This window comes from Microtus oregoni, unplaced genomic scaffold, assembly GCF_018167655.1.
Source record: "Microtus oregoni isolate MIOR12 unplaced genomic scaffold, Mior012 000017F_ref0000208, whole genome shotgun sequence".
Taxonomy (NCBI): Eukaryota; Metazoa; Chordata; class Mammalia; order Rodentia; family Cricetidae; genus Microtus; species Microtus oregoni.
This window is the reverse complement of record NW_024543076.1, coordinates 17,288,835-17,308,815: the sequence shown is the minus strand read 5'-3', so window position 1 is coordinate 17,308,815 and position 19,981 is coordinate 17,288,835. Positions and strand designations below refer to the sequence as shown.

At 36.7% G+C, this 19,981-nt stretch overlaps 1 protein-coding gene across 5 annotated transcripts in view; it reads left to right on the top strand.

Annotated features, from left to right (window-relative positions):
• Positions 1-19,475, top strand: part of Epha7 (EPH receptor A7) — a 159,865-nt gene extending 140,390 nt beyond the window's left edge. For 2 of the 5 annotated variants that reach the window (XM_041667415.1, XM_041667413.1), the window contains exons 10-17: positions 2,010-2,123; positions 3,004-3,189; positions 3,815-3,876; positions 5,531-5,740; positions 6,420-6,569; positions 13,279-13,472; positions 14,473-14,628; positions 15,957-19,475. In XM_041667415.1, coding sequence (XP_041523349.1) covers positions 2,010-2,123; positions 3,004-3,189; positions 3,815-3,876; positions 5,531-5,740; positions 6,420-6,569; positions 13,279-13,472; positions 14,473-14,628; positions 15,957-16,071 — 1,187 coding nt within the window. In that variant the 3' untranslated portion in view covers positions 16,072-19,475. Of the gene's footprint in view, positions 1-681; positions 1,479-1,997; positions 2,124-3,003; positions 3,190-3,814; positions 3,877-5,530; positions 5,741-6,419; positions 6,570-13,278; positions 13,473-14,472; positions 14,629-15,956 lie in introns of those variants that run through there. The other 3 variants (XM_041667414.1, XM_041667412.1, XM_041667416.1) reach the window with 2 other exon arrangements.
• Positions 19,476-19,981: the final 506 nt, after the last annotated feature.

The window sequence follows — 19,981 nt, the reverse complement described above, 5'->3', positions numbered from 1 at the left end:
CATTCCATTTGAGCCAGGCACTGGATCTCACTTTATGGCTTTATCTAAAAGACTTAGCTGTTTACCCACTGCTGTCCTTTTACTCCCTTAGCACATGGGCAGTCTTCGCAGGTGCAGAGAACACCAGATTTGATTTTTACAGGAACTTGGAAGCAACCACTTAACTGTCCCTGATTTTAACAGGATATTTAATATATTCATTTCTAGCAGGTGCCCTGGCTCCCCAGGGTCCGAAGTCACACATTTTAAGATAGAAATACAATGGAGGAGTTTAGTGAAGCAGTTCCCATTTACATTTTGTTTCCTCCTACCATTTCTTCTAACAATGTCTTAGGATCCAAGCTGGGTAGTATTTCATGTTCTTATGCCAAAACAGCTTTGGCCTGTCAAAATGTTTTATGACAGCTTGAATAAAGAACCGTCAGAGACCGGTTGAGATGGTGCAGAAGGCTACTTCCCATATAGTTTCCTTATCAAAAACAAAAACAAACAAAAAATGAAAGAGAGAGAGAATAAAAAGGGAGAAGATGGCTCTTTCTCCACTTGCCTGACAACCTAGGAGGTTAACCTATTGTTTTCTTCCCTTCTCTCTCTCTCTTTTCCCCTCTTCCCTGTACTACTCTTTTTTCTCTTTCTATCCCCTCTCTCTCTTTTCTTCTTGTGTTTTTTTTTCATGTTCAGCTTTAGTAACAAATGAGCATCTGTCAGTTTTATAAACTGCAACAATAATTGTTTAAGACAATCAATTTTGGATAAACAAGCAACTACAGCAGAATAAATCAAGATTTTTAAACCCCAATTTCCCTTTCTACATACCGCTTATTTCGTTGTTATATGTTCATTTTTTGAATCTGATCTTGATCTAATGTTATGACATAAGCACAGTTAGGCTGCAGTGTATTATATAAAGACGTTGTTCTGAGAGTAGAAAGATTCAATGGAAAGATTGTTTGGTGGCTTTGTTAAAAAAAATAATAAAGACTTTTTAAGGATATAGTGTAATTTTCTTCATTACATTAATATAACCAAATATGCCTACCTATCTTTGTCTTGAACCAAATGAGTAGATTTGGAATACTTTATTGTAACTGAATTTGATATAAAGTTGACTTAACATTATCTGTTACCTGCATGCTTCTAGGTGCATTGAAAGATTTTAACTTTTAAGATGATACTATGTTGTTTGAATTTTGACTACCTTTTGTGAGGCATACTGGCTACCTCTTCGTATTAGCTAAGATCTTCCAAAGCCTTATAATGAAAAGTTCATATAAATCATTTCTCTTTCAAATCACTGTCATACTTGGTAACAGATCCCAGGAATATTGTAAATTTTCTAATTTACTCTGCACTTTGTATATCCAGCTTCTATTACCCTCAAGGTGAATATTAAACTATGTCTTTTGAATATTTCTCTTTGATTTTGTGATAGCAGCCCCTCATATCTTGTACTAATTTTATGTATATGTCAACAGTGGTTGGTCTTTAAAAATAAATCAAAGAAGAAGTAATATGTCTAAATGTTTTTTAATATTGCTGTCAGCGTAGTGGTCTATCTGTACATGAAATGTCTTATTTCCCCGGTGTATTAATTTGATGGATGGATTGATGGATGGATAGGTTTATCGATGTGTTTTCAAGCCCATTCCAACTCTCAGTATGGCTTGAAGTGGGCTACGATGGCTCTCTGAATTTAATCAAATCTCTGATCCGATAGGCACAGGCACGTCAGAAATTTCGGTGGATGCCTTTGGTTGATTTACTGGAAAAGCAATTCAGTTAGTAACCTATGAGTTGGATCCTATGCTACCTATAGAAGCTTGCAGATAATACCTAGACGCCAGCAGACGGGAGTAGTCTGTTAAAACTGCTGTGAATGAGGTGATGTGGAAGCAAGGTCACTGTTCCAAGGAGCACTCTGCATAATGACAGTCCGGGGCTGACTGCACAATAAGTGCTTTGCTTCATCACAGTCATGCTTTCTTACATCATTACAGTTAAATTTCCAGGCACCAAAACCTACATTGACCCTGAAACCTATGAGGACCCAAATAGAGCTGTCCATCAATTCGCCAAGGAGCTAGATGCCTCCTGTATTAAAATTGAGCGTGTGATTGGTGCAGGTAAGGCTGTTGTGGCTTCCTTATTCAGCTGTTCTCTTTAGCCAAGATCGAAAGTCATAGATCATAATGACAGCCAAATAATTATACTTCAAGTGTAGAATGCTTACATTTACCTGAGCGATTGGAAGCAATGAGGCTATACTTGTTTATGAAACCTTAAAACAGAAATGGAAAGGGAACATGCTGTAGAGTCTGAGTATATATGTTTTCAACTGCGTTCTTAAGATGCTGTGCTATGAGCTACTTCTTAGTCACTCCTGCTGTTTGACGAGAATAGCTTAGAATTTTAAACATCAGAACTCTCTTGAGTCTTGATGGAATATGCATTCCTATCTTTAAAACTGCCTTTTTTCTCTTTTATTTGTAGCCATTTACCATTGTACCCTTTACATGTATGTAGAAAATGGTACATAAATTCATTAAGTGCAACGCTATAAAGTTTAATTTTTTTTCACCCCAAGGTGCTTATATATAGGAAGTGTAATGCGTATAAATTACATATTTTAAAAATCTCTAATAGGTATTGTTCCTTAGCTTTTAAAAGCAATAGCAGTGGTTGCAATTTGGTAGTGTGCCCTGATGTTTTAGAGAGTAGATATTTAGGACCTAGATTGACTCTGAAAGGCAGTTTGTTAGCCTGTGAAGTGACAGCCTATGGAACACACACTTAGTGAAGCTTAACTACTGTGACTGAACAAAAGTGTGTCTCTAATTTTAATTTTGTTTCTCCCTTCATTTCATAAGCTGTTTCATTGCATGTGGACAATAACAATTCCCCATCAATTTGAATAAACTTATTTTAAATATTTTAATCCATTGTCTTTGAAAGCATGAACCATTTCCGCAATTAAAACATGCCTGCTTGTTCTTTTTACTTCAGGAGAATTTGGAGAAGTTTGCAGTGGTCGTTTGAAACTTCCAGGGAAAAGAGATGTTGCCGTGGCCATTAAAACCCTGAAAGCTGGTTACACAGAAAAACAAAGAAGGGACTTTTTATGCGAAGCCAGCATCATGGGGCAGTTTGATCACCCAAATGTCGTCCATTTGGAAGGGGTTGTTACAAGAGGTAGACACCAGTGATGCACTTCATTTATTATATAGGATGCGCTGGAAATTAGTGACCTTGGACATGTGATTAAATATCAGATTGTGAGCATGTTGCAGTTCTAACTGATTTTTATTGGTGTATACTAATAAAGAGCAATTACTTTTGCTGCTACAGCAGAATATCATCAAAGTAAACATGGGATAGATTTGAAGAATGAATCTCAGGGCTAGGATGACTGATTGATGTTTGTATTTATCTTCAAAGGCCATAAAAAGTGATGCGGCTCCTCTACATTTTATATCGTTTCACGTTCTTGTTTACTTCTTTTATTTTTGTTGCTCACAAGCTAGCAATGCAAAGGGCAGGGTGTGTCTGTGGCTTCATGCATTGTGAACACATTCACATTTCATGTCTGTCCGAGCTTAGCCCAGCGACTAGAAACACTCCCTTCTGACCCCATCAGCGTCTCCGAAGAGGACTGTGACTTTTTGTTGTTGTTTGGTTTTATCTTTTGGGGTTTTTTTTTGTTGTTGTTCTATTGTTTTGTTTTGTTTTGGGGTGTGCTTGGAAGAATGAGAGATTCGTAAATGTAGGTCATAGGTTGTGAAATACCATTTTCTCCTTTTCTTTGTTTTATTATTAGGGAAGCCTGTCATGATTGTGATCGAGTTCATGGAAAATGGAGCCCTGGATGCATTTCTCAGGGTGAGTTAGCCCATCATTCTCCCATGCACCTAGAGATGGGCTTGAGAGGGGTGCAAGTTGGTGAACTTTGTCGTGAAGTACGATGTGTAAATGTGTGTGTGAAATTAGAAAATTATCTTTGAAAAATAACAACACTAGACTGGGCTAAATTAGAATATTTAATAAAATGACTTGTTAATATTGTTACTTGAAGTATAGAGGATATTCCAAAGCTGTATTATTAGAATGTGTGTATACACACACACACACACACACACACACACACACCACCCAGAGGAGAGAAATTAGAAGGATCCTAATTGACATGTTACCATGATATGTACAGTATCCGGTTTTCTGAAGTATCACTGGGGAAACCCACATTTTCAAACCTACATCCTCCACATAGTAAGTCTGTATCCGTTTAGAACTTAATGGTATCCAGTTTGGTTGGGAAGGTCTCTGGACACTGCAAGCTCATACACTGTTGTGGGGTAGCTGTTCAGAGTTGTGTGTCCACCAGCAACAACCAAAGTGATGAAAGAAAGTAAAATCAGCCACTACTAATCATTTTCTTTCCTAATTTTTTTCATTATTTTAATTCACAATTTGACCAGTTTTTTGTTTTGTTTTATTTTCTACTTAGAGAATACACAATGCATGTGCATCCCTTGCTTTGTGAATTCTTAGATTCTTTATTTGCATGTTTTGGCATGTAGGGAACACTTAACCTATCAGGGTTTATTTTTTGTTTTTATTTTTGAGTTCATTCTGTCTCCCAGCCTTGGCTGAGATTTTTGCAAATAATCAAGTGGATAATTTTTTATTATTATATTAATTTATTAATTAATTTATTTATTTATTAAAGATTTCTGTCTCTCCCCCACCACCGCCTCCCATTTCCCTCCCCCTCCCACAATCAAGTCCCCCTCCCTTGTCACCCCAAAGAGCAATCAGGGTTCCCTGCCCTGTGGGAAGTCCAAGGACCACCCACCTCCATCCAGGTCTAGTAAGGTGAGCATCCAAACTGCCTAGGCTCCCACAAAGCCAGTACGTGCAGTAGGATCAAAAACCCGTTGCCATTGTTCTTGAGTTCTCAGTAGTCCTCATTGTCCGCTATGTTCAGCAAGTCCGGTTTTATCCCAGGCTTTTTCAGACCAGGAACATGGGATGTACTCACTCATATTTGGTTTCTACCCATAAATAAAGGACATTGAGCCTATAATTAGTGATCCTAGAGAAGCTAAATAAGAAGGAGAACCCAAAGAAAAACATATAGGCATCCCCCTGAATATTAACCTTCATCAGGCGATGAAAGGAGACAGAGGCAGAGACCCACATTGGAGCACCGGACAGAAATCTCAAGGTTCAAATCAGGAGCAGAAGGAGAGAGAGCACGAGCAAGGAACTCAAGTGGATAATTATTATAGCCAATTATAGTCAGTTTTCATGAAAATAACAAATGTATAGAAATAACTAGGTGTCACCGTGAGTCTATCAAATTGTTGACTATTATCTTAACCAACATCTGCTATTTTCTCCACTCATTATCCATATTACACAGTAAATTAACTAAGACTTCCTATTATATGATGGTAAATTGCAAACATGCATACTTTTTTTTTTCTGGTGATTTTGTTCCTGTTAAAGGACTTTTTATTTTGTCTTCCTGCAGAAACATGATGGGCAGTTCACAGTCATTCAGTTAGTAGGAATGCTGAGAGGAATCGCGGCTGGAATGAGATATCTGGCCGATATGGGATATGTTCACAGGGACCTTGCAGCTCGCAACATTCTTGTCAACAGCAATCTTGTTTGTAAAGTGTCAGATTTTGGCCTGTCCCGGGTTATAGAGGATGATCCCGAAGCTGTCTATACAACAACTGTAAGAAAACATCTATTATTGCACTTCTAGTAATTAAGATAGCCCAAGCAAGCAAGAAGGACTTAATGTAAAACTAAATATCAGGGGACATGCCAATTGGCCTCAGCTTTTATTGTTTTTCCTCTGAGGGATTTGGTATGATCATTGCAAGCTCCACATAAACCCAGAAAAGAATAATGATAGCATCACATCTTACACTGGTGTTTGACAGCACTGGACTTAAACTATATAAATATTATATAGTTAAATTCAGCAATATCTAGTTACTAGCCTGTTATCACAACAGCAGATATAACGATATTTAATAAAAGTTCCAAAAGAATGAGTATGCTAACTCATAACTTCTATGATATCAGACAGGAAGGCTTATGTGAAAATTTTCTTGAATACCCCATATTTCACTTGAGTTTACTGGCAGCCTAGTCTAATTCATCATTATCTATTCATTAGACCCTTGCCGTGACACCACGCAAGGTCCATTAAGTACAGTTGCCTTAGAAATGAGCACATAATGAGAGCCTAATAGAAAGATTGGTAACTTTGAGTACAGAGAAGTTCAAGGTTCACAGACCCGATGCAGCTGGGCTGTCAGCTCATGTGGAAATACTTAACATAGCTATGGTGTGCTTCTAATGCATATACTGTGCATATTTAAAGTGTCAACCTCTCTTTATAACAGGGAGGAAAAATTCCGGTAAGGTGGACTGCACCTGAAGCCATTCAATACCGGAAATTCACCTCAGCCAGTGATGTGTGGAGCTATGGGATTGTCATGTGGGAAGTAATGTCTTACGGAGAACGACCTTATTGGGACATGTCGAATCAAGATGTAGGTGACTCATTGTACAAATAAGACTCACACGTCCACATCCACTTCTAGCAAACATAGCTGGTGGCTCGTTAGGGCTACATGTCTATAAATTTATAGAAATAGATTATAAATTTTTAAAAATAGTGTCCTAGCTTACCACCATTATTAATGTTAATGATGATAATAATATATTATGAATTTGAGATTTTCTTGGTTTTATTTTGATATTTTTATTTAGAATAATTACTTTCTCATTTTATATTGTAATTCTATTGGAACAATGGGATATAAAAATGATATTTCCTCCTTATTGATGATAATGGTACCAAGGGAAGTTCTTAGAGAGTTGAGTAAAAGCACTGCAGCAAAGCAAGAATGTCTCTTGTGCCACTTAGGAAAAGAATGCCACCAACAAATGAAGTAGACCTGTATTTATTAAGGTGATAAAGACAAGGACAAGATGAAGAATCAGCTACAGCCAAAATTCAGGTGTTTTCATTACATCAGTCACCTGTAACAAGTTCCTGTGGCTTTTAAAGTCGCATGCTGTCCACGGGGTTGCTTGTGGTGCTTCAGATCCCTGCATTAACTGAAGGATGTATGCCCGGGAAGATGGAGGCTTTTAATCATTTATAGTGTTTGGTATTTTGAATTGAGCGATAAGCTTTTTCCTGTTTTTGTTTTGTTTGAAGTGTTTCAGAGATAAAAATCTAAATGATGCTTCCTTTTGGCAGGGGTAGAGTTGCTATTATTTGACAGGTTTCAGTGTCAAAGATTTCATGGACTGTCAAAATGTGGCAAGCAAATCCTTGGGGCAGAGAAAGGGAATATTTACATCCCCAGACACTCCATAGAGTTTCATCTCTTTTGGCAGTTTCCTTTCATAGTAGTTTCAAACATAAAGGGATTGACAGGAATATGAGATGACTTAAACTCAAAGTTTACTTATCTTCCAAAAATAGCAGAAATGGTTGGGATGGAAAAAAAATTCAATTTTAAGTTTAGAAATTACCTTACTTTTTGTTTTTCTTTAAAATAAACATCATGAGTAAAGAATTGTTATAACAAAAAATATTTTTGTGGATCAAATAGCATCATAACTCAGTGAGTTTAGTTTTGACTTCAGTGTTTAGCTCCAGCATTTGATCTTTTACACCTTGAAGGTCCGAATTGAATTTGAGCATGGGTTTTCATAGTACAGAAGATTATCCGCATAATGAATTTATAAAGATAAATTAGTGGTAATATTCTTATAGGAGCATTCTTTGTTTTACAGTTAAGCACTGATTTATTATTTAAGCAATTATGCTTGATTTTCAATATTGAAATATTTTTTTTTAAGAGAAAAGGTTCTCTTCTGGAATCTGACCAAAATTTTTAGTCAATGGATAGATCTGTGTATTCCCCGCTACATGTGGGGCTTCTCTGTGTACAGGAATATCTTGCATTTCCAGAAATGCTTGTTCTAATCTACTTTTATCATTCATTCAATTGCCCTACTACTGAGTTACATATACCCCAAGAGGGTGCGTGTGGTGCTTTCCTCAGTTTTATCTGGTCAAGTACTCAGGGAAAACCACGCCCTGAGTCAAGTCACCCCCAAATGTCATTGACTTTTGGGATCAAACACCAAGAACGACACACAATACAGAAATGGAAATGGGAAGGGCAGCAAAGTAGTCAGTGGTTCTGGTAGCTGTCTGATGCTTGCCTTTACTCTGGCCAGAGAAGGAAAACAATAGGGGTCAAGAAAATAGGTGCATACGTGGCTAAACATAGTCGAGCGGTTTAACACTTCATAAGCATTTCAATAACCATATTTTTATTTTTAGATACCTGTAATTTTCTGGAATTTCAATACAATGGAAGCAAGTTAACATGTGTTAATGAAACCAAAAGATTAAGCTTTCCCAGTACATTTCCAACTTTCATTTTTCAGAAAGTATGTAGTTATTCAGCAGTTTTATTTAATGGCCTTTCAAAGAAAACTCATGTGTTTAGAGGTGATATAAGGAAAATTGCAAAGTTTGAAATCATTCTCTTGGTCTTCATAGAAGCTATCTTTTAACTGGACTTATTCTTGGTTGGTCAAAATGAAATATTTGTTTTCAACTGATGAAATTTTAATATTACTCTATAGTACTTTTTATTATTACTTTTTAAATCCTTCTCATTTTAATTGTTTGGATGGGAGTATACTATACATTTTTCTGCACTCTCCTTTCCTCCTCCCCTCTCCCCTTCCACCCTTCTCCCTGACTTCCATGCTCCAAGTTTACTCAGGAGATCTTGTCCTTTTTCACCTTCTTAGGTCATGCTGTACCCTATTTTGAGTTAACATTGACCTGTCACCAACAGGCCTATGTTATTTCTTCTCTTAACTCTGATGGTCATACTGTAGTAATAAGGGACACCGCAGTGTGAATTTTATATATGAGTAGTATCGGTAGTGTACACCAAAGAGGTCATCACTGTTTGAGGAGTGAGGGCAGATGTGTGCATGCAAACCCAACAGGCTTCTGGGAGTTTCAGGAAGTATGTTTTCAGTAAATTCACAGAACTCATAGGCCACTTAATCCATATGCTTCCTTCTTTCCACAAATATATTCATGGGGAAAAACACTCTTAGTCTTCCCACTGGACATGTAAAATATTTTATAGCTCCGTGGACTCCGATCAGATCACCTACATCCAATTCTGTCTTCCCTAACAACTATGGGATTTGAACAGTTTATGTTCTGCAAATTCTTTTCTTCTAAAGTCAGTACAATAATGGTATTTGCTTAAGATGGTTTCTTTAACAATAAAAACTCCATATAAATCATTTAGTGGAAATTGATATATATTCACTATAATTGTTAGCTGTGTCTTTAACTGGTAAGCTAATGAAATAAAAACTTCAGAATGCAGAACATCAGTATCAACAAGGCACATGATTTTGTCTCATTGCCAAAAGATAAAACTTGAATCCTGCCAAGGTGCCCTAAATGGAGAGGCATTCCCAGAGAGAGCCTCTGGTACTCCAAGAGTAGTGGCCAGCATTGTCAATGGGAACTTCCGGGTCCCAAATGAGGTCTCATGCTAGGACGTATTGAAGTTTTGTGTTCTGCTACCACTGTTCTGGATACATAGCCCACTATGTCTTTAAACATTCAAAGCTGCTCTGTTTCCTCCTGAGGTCACTAATTTTCTCTAGTGCCACGTTAGAATTTGTAAGTTTCTAGAGTGCAATGGAATACATACAAAAGTTCATTAACGCTTTCCTTCCTGTAAGGAATTTAATGGTACTTGCTTCCTTGGCACAAACTTCTAAACGTACATGGGATCCTAAGCTCGAGAATCCTAGAAGGCATCGTGAAAGTTTGGAGCCCTGTTGAACAGTTGGGTACCAGAAGGATCATGAAAAGAATTTTCTTTTAAAAGATGATTTTTGAACATAAGGATAATTCTTCCTACATTATTCCTCTGAGGCAACCTAAAGAAGTGCATATGGGGAGACTAATTAGGAAGTGGAGGAAATGATGAGAACTGACATCATGCTATAGATATAGATATTGAAGTGACATTTTTTCAAATTAGAAAAATATTATATGTGTTCTGTATATGCAACCTCAGCCATATGGGAAGTCACTCTTTCCAGTGGGAAAAATATCTTCGCAAGTATTTATTACATTATCATTTTAGTGCATAAAACTTTGGAAGTTATTTACATTTCACGAGCTTTGCCATTATTTAAATCACTTAGCCGAGATTTCCAAAAGTAAGTTTACTTTTCTCTAAAGTCTTTTCCACACAACAGTCGAATCCAAGAACAACATTGTTACTTGAATGTTAGATAACATTTTGTTAGAGCCCAGTCACTAATTGCACTTCCTGCTCTTAAAGAGGACCTGGGTTCAATTCCAAGTACATATTTCTCACAACTCTCTATATCTTTGGTTCCAGGGGATCCAACAACCTTTTTTGTCCTTGTGGGTATTAGGCATACACATGTTACTCATACGTACATGCAGGCATAACACCCATATGCCTAAAATAAAAAAAGAAATAAAACTTTAAAATATGATTCTATGTGTATATGTACATATGTTTGCTATATATACACATAGGTGCAATCTGTGTAGAGATACGATTTCTGTGTGCTTGCCTGTGGGATAAATAGCATGATAGAGATGTACTATTGAGGAATGTTTTCAGTGATATGTACTTAGGTATTGGGATCATCAACTCTCATATAGCCTTTGTGTGCTCATAATCACTGGTTAATAATGTTTTCCCCTTATTGTTGTTCAAAACCTAACAGCATTCTCAGAAACAAATAAGACTTTGTGAAGACTTAACTCTGTTAATATAATCGTATACTACAGGAAGTGAGCAGTTATTTTCTTAGTACTTAACATATGCTGTTTCGGGACTTAGAACCGTGAAAATGTGTTAACTAATTGTCTGTGCAAAGTGAAGAAATTAGAGCGCCATGCTCAGCTTTCTGACTGGGACAACTCAAAATGCCATTGGATACAACAGGAAAAGACTGAGGGGGACGTGATATGTTCAATTTTAAACTAATAGATTGTGATATACACATGAAAACTGCGGCCAGATATTTGTAGTAAACCATTGAAATGCAAACAGCTCTGCAATTTGAAAAGATTTGGTACTAGAAAATTTTAATTAACACTTTTTAAAATTTGACTTATTAAGTTTATCTATTTACCTTATAATAGACTCATGCATATTTCTCTTAAATGACAAAATGGATTCATCTTTGTTTTTTCATCAATAATAGATTTTTCTCCTAAAAGTATTGTTTCTAGATACATCAATTATTTTTACTAATTTCCATTTGTATTAGTGACCTATGTCTTAAAGATTGCATACATCGTGTGGACAAGTGTCCCTAAATAGTTAATTAGTATTTATAAAGTCAGTGCTTTGCTTGATTATTTTCTTAAAAAAAAAGCTAAAGGTCACTTTTCCAGAAACTCATTTTTCTTACATTTTAAATTTTATTTGGGGATTGTAATATATTTACAGCATTTATCCTTTTCTTTTCTTCTTCCAAACCCTCTGTATACATCTCCACTCTCTCTTTTAAATCCATGGCTTCTTTTTATCAGTTGTTATTACATACACATATATTCCTCAATACTTGTATATATTTTTTCAGGGCCGACACTTTGGTAGTGGACAAACAATTGATGTGCTCTTTTCTGAAGAAAGCGTCCTTTTCCACTCTTAGCATCCCTGACTTGCCTATAGTTCTTTGTGTAGGTTTGCGGACTCATATGCTTTTGCCCATCTACTATGGCATGTTCATTGGTGTTTTACTTATTCAGTTCTGATTGAGAAGTAATGTTGGAAAGACTTTATATGTGTGAGTACTACATTTCTGGGAGAGACAGTCTCACAGCAACTCCCTGATCCTCTGTCTTTTCCAGCCTTTCTTACCCCTCTCCTGCAATGTTCCCTGAGCGTTAGCTATGGGAGTGTTTTATCGATGTATCCTTTGTGACTAGGCTGTATGACTCTGCATTTTGATTTGTTCTAATTTAATAGAGTGGTCTCTCTTGCAAAAATAAGTTATGGTTATTGGAGGAGAACCTGCAACTACTAATTTACTAAACCAACATAATCCCTAAAGACAATCTATAGACATGCAGCTTTACATCCATAGATTTTCTTAAGTGTTTATGCTGTCCTGTTAGCCAGTGTCAAGGTCCTGTATTTTTCCTTGAGTAATATTATTATTTTTAAAGCCCTTATTGGTATTGCTTCCCTTCCTATTATCTTCCCCATGTTATTCAAATTATTAATAACTTTAGATTTTAAGATTGTTTTTTCCTTTCCATATATCTAAGGACCTTGGCAATAAGAAACTTAAGCTCTCTAATATCTTTACAGAAATGCAAACCTATTTTATGTTTTTAATTAATATTCAAACTTAATGCAATAATTCCCCTGGATGTTTTTATACATAAATTGTCCATGGTAAAAAAAAATTAAACCAGCACAGTGAATCATTAAGCCTTGACTAAAAGCTCTTCTCAGTTTTCCACTATAAAGCTTTCTCTATGCTCATTACTTTCCACCTTCTGCTGTCAGGTAGGTGAATGTGGAGGCAGGAAGGAGTCCAACCGCCTTGCAGGGACCAGAGCAAACTGTGTCCAACAAACTCCTGCTTCTCATTACTAAGGAGAGTAACCTACACAGTTGTTAAAAGGCTAGTGTGTTTGATAGTATGTCCTGACACGGCACATTTACATGATATAATCTCTTGTTCTAACAGTGTCTCCTGCTCTCCTCAAAAAAGGGAACTCTTTAGCTTCCTTTCAGTAACTCAATTTCTTTTTCCACTTTCATTATCTTCTACTTCGATGCACATGTGTATTCTTACAGCTATATTCAGCTGAGAGCGTTCCATAACATGTTCTCTTCGAAAACCTCTGGGGTGGCATTAAAAATATTTCCATCTCTTACACCCTGGGTGAACTCGATTGTCGTTCCCTGTTGCTGACTTAACTAGGAAATGTCATCATATCCTGCACCTCGTGGACCCCATCATAGCGTGCTCAATATATTCATGACTGTTTTGGAAAGAAAAAAAAAATTTTTTTGTAAGCAATATGTCTCACTCTTATCTGGATAAATCATTTTGCCTTCCCAGCAGTTCATTTCACTGTAATGGAAGCTCAGTTGGTAATATCTTTCATGTCCTTCTGGCTATCAGGTCATAAAAGCAATAGAAGAAGGTTATCGTTTACCAGCGCCCATGGACTGCCCGGCTGGACTTCACCAGCTAATGCTGGATTGTTGGCAGAAAGAACGGGCAGAAAGGCCAAAGTTTGAACAGATAGTCGGAATTCTAGACAAAATGATTCGAAACCCAAGTAGTCTGAAAACGCCCCTGGGGACTTGTAGTAGGTAAGAAATCTCTAGTGAGATGGAACTGAATAAAATTAAAATATCTGCTTAAACCATTTGCTTCCTCAGCTTGGCCCCAAGGCAAACTGACGTCTATGTTCAACCATAAATCCAGACGAAAATGTTATGTTACAAGGCCTTATTGGCTTTTATTTTCATATGTTTTACCTTAATTAGTATTTCAAGAAATCAATGCATTGTTACTAGATTTCCATTTTCTTAGGACTGATGATAACACCAGTTGTCTTTCTCAGAAAATCTTCTGTGCTTCCTAGATTTTGTGACCAGGCTGGGGTACATGATTTCAAGCCTGGATTATTGTTGCCTTGCTTTTACCATGTTGCTCTAGCTTGGGCATATTCTTATATTCTAATTTATTATTTTGTGTTGCTTTCTGATAAAATGCTTCAGTAGAATTAGAAATTATAAACTAACTCAGCATATGCCATGCTAGCTGCCCATTAGGAACAGCCCCTTCCCTTACAGCACAGGGCACCACAGGGCATTTTCAGCTTCACTTTTAGGTAAGCTTGCTGCTGTGGGCTGCGCTTGCAGGGGCCTATTATCTTCATGGGACTCCCAGTATGTCATCAAAACGGAGGATTTTTAATGCTCTGAATAGCACCGTGGTGGCCTGGCTAAGTTAGGATATGCCAGATATACTTCCTTTACTCTCAGCCACTTGTAAAAAAAAAAAAAAAGCCAGAGAACAAATGTGGTTCTTCCAAGAATCTTCACTGATAGCATTTATGAGCGTTTGGCAGACACGGCCCAGTGAGCGCATGCATCTAATTAAATTTTAAATTCAGGTATTTGTCATTTCCGGATAACTTACTTGGTTTGGGTTATTATATAGATCAATTCAACCATCTGGCTTCATTTTCTACTCCCCCCCCCAAACACACACACATAATTTGGTTTGTTTGTTTTTGTATTACAAGGATCTCATCTCTTTGGTAATTTCTGAGAATGTTTGCCTCTGTGTTCTCTTCTTACCTAGACCCATAAGCCCCCTTCTGGATCAGAGCACTCCGGACTTCACTGCCTTCTGTTCGGTTGGAGAATGGCTGCAAGCTATTAAGATGGAAAGGTATAAGGATAACTTCACAGCAGCCGGTTATAACTCACTGGAGTCAGTGGCCAGGATGACTATTGAGTAAGTATCAACTTGTTAGATTGTATTTAAGAATTGATTAGGTACAGTCCCCTTCCATATAGTAGATTATCCTCTTTATTGTAAAAGTCTATAGATTACAAAATCAGAGGGACAAGGCATTTCTTTTAAAAATGCTCATATTTCTATAGTGCTTTAAACATAAATTATTTTCTAAATGGCATAATAACCATTTCGTGAAATCAGTTGTCACATGTCAATTTTGTAAATGAAAGGTCAGAAAATTTAAATATCCTTTGCAGTCACTCCGTAAGAGTTTGACATGTGATTTGTCTCCGTTGCCAGTGTTCTGAGCTATGCACAGTGGACTTACTATATCATCCATGTCCCTATTTACTGGGGAGTAGTTCTGCAATCACCTTTAAAATTTCTATGAACATGGAAGTCGGAAGAACTAAGTTTTCCTTTCTAGCTTATCACTGAATAAACAGTCTTCAGAACTCTCCGAAAGAACTCACAGCCTAGCAACCAAATACTCTTTCATAGTCCAGAAATGGCATGCATGTGAACTTCAGTATACCCACACTGTTCCTTCCAATTTCTTCTAACAGCCATGCTGATAATGCTGACACGTTTATGCCTGGATTTCCAAATTCATTCTTATTTCTGTAAATCGGTGCTTTCTAAAGAACCTGGCATACAATACAGTAGTATTGTATCGCTGTACCATTTCAGCTGCTTGTAAACATCTAAGATCAACCTTCCTATCTGTTTGGAAAGACAAAAGGATAAACAGTTATGTTTAGCTTACTGCACATTTAAACTGCGACTGTAGCATTGTACATGGACGTAACAGTTCTATTTTTACTGTTGAACTGAAGGAAAGTGATTGAGGATGCAGCTAGGAATGCATCCTCAGAATTTCAGAGTTCCAGTCACTGTACATTATTGTGTAACATTGATTTCTGAGCTCTAGACGAGGTTCCAGCAAATATTTCCATTACCGGAACACCCCATTTTTTTCCCAGTAAAATAATTTAAAACTTTCAGTATTCCCGGCAACATTTAATTACCTTTTACATTGATAATAGCATCTTAAGGCTGAAATAATTTTTATATAAAATTTCAGATTTGTTAAAAAGCAACAATATGGTAAATTGAAAGACAGACTTGTTGATACAATTTTTTCAAAGGAGACTTTCCAAACAGATCAACGTATGATCTTTGGAGAAGAACTGTAGTATCCAAGAATACTGTTAGTATCTTTTAACCTAACGTATACAAAAAACTTTATTGATAGTTGAATGAACCTCTAGGATATTATTGGTTCTTTGTAATATGTCTAATAAGCCTGCAATTGTCTTTTCCAGTGATGTGATGAGTTTAGGGATCACACTGGTTGGCCATCAAAAGAAGATCATGAGCAGCATCCAGACTATGCGAGCTCAAATGCTGCATTTACATGGAACAGGCATCCAAGTGTGACAGGCAGGTCTCCCTCATGTGGAGCTTCAGACTGCAGGAGAACTGTTCTGGCCTTCAGTATATGCATAGAATGCTGCTAGAAGACAGTTGATATACTGAGTCCTTCCTACAATAAAGAGAAGATTTTAGAAGCACCTACAGACTTGAACTCCTAAGTGCCACCAGATTATACAAAAAAGGGAATTTAGGATCCACCGCTGGTGGCCAGGAACACAGCAGTGACAATAAACAAAGTACTACCTGAAAAACATCCCAACACCTTGAGCTCTCGAACCTCCTTTTTATCTTATAGACTTTTTAAAATGTACATAAAGAATTTAAGAAAGAATATATTTGTCAAATAAAAATCATGATCTTATTGTTAAAATCAATGAACTATTTTCCTTAAATATGTGATTTCAGGCTCTTCTTTTCCAGAACCATCTGTGTTTATTCTGCATAAGGACTTTGTTTTAGAAAGTTATTTGTAGCTTTGGACCTTTTTAGTGTTAAATTTATGACACGTTACTACACTGGGTACCTTTGAAAGAATCTCAAAAACACAATTACGCGCATAGTTGAGGATATGACTTTGTCATTCATGGCTTTGGTATCCTTGCTGTGCCATTTTGTTCTGTTGAACCAGTGATGTTTTGATATTGTTTGCTGATTGGCAGGTAGTTCAAAATTGCAAGTTGCCAAGAGCTCTGATATTTTTTAGCAGGATTTTTTTTTTAAATCAGACAACATACTAACTTTTCAATGAAAGAAAAAAGCAATAATTATCCATAAATACTATAAGGCACTTTTAACACATTGTTTATAGAGTGATTTACTAGACAGAATTTAATAAAAATGTCAAATTCTAGGTTTATGAGTATAAGACAGAAGACTGAGGCTTCATCGGAAGATGCTGGTGAAGCTGGGTCTGCAGGCCGGAGTTCCCCAGCATTTGCAAAAACCCGGTCCGAGCACATCCAGAGTTTTCAGACTTGTGACATTAAGAAATTTAGGAGTTGACCTATATTTTGTATTCTCTCTTGTTGAACGCAGTCCAAATACAAAAGTGAAGAATTCAGTCGTCTATTATTCCTCTGCAGCAAGATCAAAGGGCAGTTCACTTCTCACCACTCAAAGACAAATTTACCACATAACTTCAGTGAGAAGCAAAGTAAAGCAGGTATTTTATGTATGAACACACAAATACACACAACACACACACACACAACACACAAAACTCTTTTAGATCAAAACTCTTTAACCACAGAAGGAAGAAGTAAAGGGTCTGGCTTTTCTGTTTCCACTTATTTATTAAACCATATTCTTTGGTTACTGTGTTAGAATTTCATAAGCAATAATTAAATGTGTCTTTATAGATATTTCAGGAATGTATACATATTTGAGTAATGTTTTCAAAAGTTACAAAGAATCATGAACTACCCCAAACCGAACTGTTGTACTTCCAAAGAAAATTGGGCTGTTTAGAATGATTTTCGTAGCGAAAGATCCCAGGGATCGGTCCTAATTGGTGTTGTTTGCTAATGTGGACAGCCACAAACAAACAGACAAACAGGTAACAAGCAAAATCTGTAAATGTTCCTTTGTAAAACTTGTAAATTTTATTTCTACCGTCTTGTTTTGTATGCACATTTCTCGGTAGTGGCTCTGAGTACATTGAAAATGCACTATATTTTTCTATTTTACTTGCAGAGCTTCACAAAGAAACAGGTATTTTCAGTGCTACATAATGTGTTCTCCCACATGTAGGACCAAAGATGGCTATAGAAAACTTAAATGGATTGCTTCCCAAACCCCTCCCCACCCGTTTTTCTTTTTAAAATCACTGTACAGTGTTATTTGATATTTTAATTTATTTTTTGATTGAGTAGAAAAACTCATTTTAATTTCACTAAGATGTTTTTTTCGTCCCTAAGGAAAAAAAATAATCTGTAAAAATAGTTTTAATTAGCATAATCCAGTCACCTAGACACTTCCATTTGTAATCTTTGTAATAGACTGTAAATATATTTTTGGAACTATAACACAATGTGCTTGAGGGTTATTTTTCAGTGTCTGCAGTGTATACAAGTGTTTATACTCAGTACAGCACTTTACAATTCTAATCAGTAGCTTTGGCCTTCGTGAGAATGAGTGAGAGGTTGAGCGAGTGTTCTCTAATTCCGTTTGGATTCTAGACTCACTAATAATGAAGTTCTTTTCTTGTTCATAGCTTAAGGTGCTTATTTTTTCTATTAAGATTAAATTAACAAAAAGCCATTCTAGAAATAGAAGACACAGTATGGTACATGCAGACGGAATCTTTCCTGCTTTTTCTAGTAATAGATTTATAGTTGAGTAGACTTTCTTGAGTAGAAGGGCAGAATAAAAGGTTTTTTTTTCAGTTTTTTTTTTTCCAAAAATAACTTTTTTCTTCAGCAATATACCTCATCTGCCTTAAATTTTTTACAGCTCTTTACAGGGAAAGGGGAGAAGGGATGGGAAAGACACACAGCACAATAGGAAGTGGATGATTGCATTGCGCTCTCTCGTTTGTAGGTTTCTTTTCCTAATCAACACTATGGTTTTGAAGTACATGTATGTGAAACACACCTGAAGAGAACAGGAATTAGCATTGTGAACGTGACTGTAACCCTCTCTTCTGGAAAGAGATGAGATGCTGTTGCCATGAGAATGTACAACTTGCACCTTGAAATCTTTTTTGATAACTAGTGCTCAGGGGAGGAAAAGTAGAGAAAGCAAATGCCCAACAGAGAACTCCAAAATCACAAAAACATACAACAGGAATGGCCTCCTTGCTTTAATACAGCCACCTTTTATAGAATACCGCCCGCCCACTTGACCTGGTTAGCATTGAGTACTGAAATCCAAGTCACTTGTTACATTGGGAGCGAATATGTTCTCAGCAATGGACCAGGGCCTTGTTTACTAGAATTGGTGGCTCATGCTTGGCAGAGCACTATTAATTGAATCATATTGTATACTTATGTAATCTACATTAGCTAGTACTATTTAGGACTATATTTTAATTGCTCCTCTTATTGGTGTTTTTAAGGCGATTGAAAGGGTGTAAGTCACCTGACTTTTCTTTAGGTAATGCTGATTCCTCCCCCCACACCCCTTTTGTTTCCTGAGCAGCCTACAACTGTACTGCTCATCTCTGTGCATGTTCCAATGAATTACTGATGTGTATTTTTTTGCTATATGTGGCGAAATCATGGGGAACTGTGGGCGAGATATGCTTTTTGTTGGTTGAATTTTGTCCCTCCTTGCCTAAGAATTACTACAGGGGTCATCCTTTTATAAGGACAAAATGCTTTTGAACAGTGTCTTCAATGTATCAAGCACAAATAACTCTTTCTTCAACACGAATCATAAGTCTCTTTTTACCAGGTTAAAATAATAAACGAGTCTATTAGACAATATAAAGAAAATCCTGTCTCCAGTCATTGGCGGGTTCCTTCACATTTCTTATGCTTTCCTTTCTTATCTAATATCGTGGGAAGATAACGTTTTGTAGAAGTAGTTCAGTGAGCTGATCAGAATATGAATAAATCTGATTATTCCCCCCTCCCCCTCCCCCTTGTATACTCACCCAATTTCACTTTAATCATTGATTATGGAATAACAAAACAGTTTACAAAAGGCCAGACTGTTGAACTAAAACCTGTTTTTGTTTGTTCCTGAAGCTACTACATGAGAATAACAAGAATATTTGCATCAGAAAGGAAATACTTTGTCTTTGACCTTTGACAGACTGGTTAAACATCTGACACAGCAGATGACACCTGGGAAATTTGCATTTATACTACTGGGTAATGCAAACAGGAAACAGCTCAAAGGGATAGTGGGACCCAATCAGTTGTTTGATACAGATCTTGGCTTAATGATTAACTTGCAAATGAAACGAAGA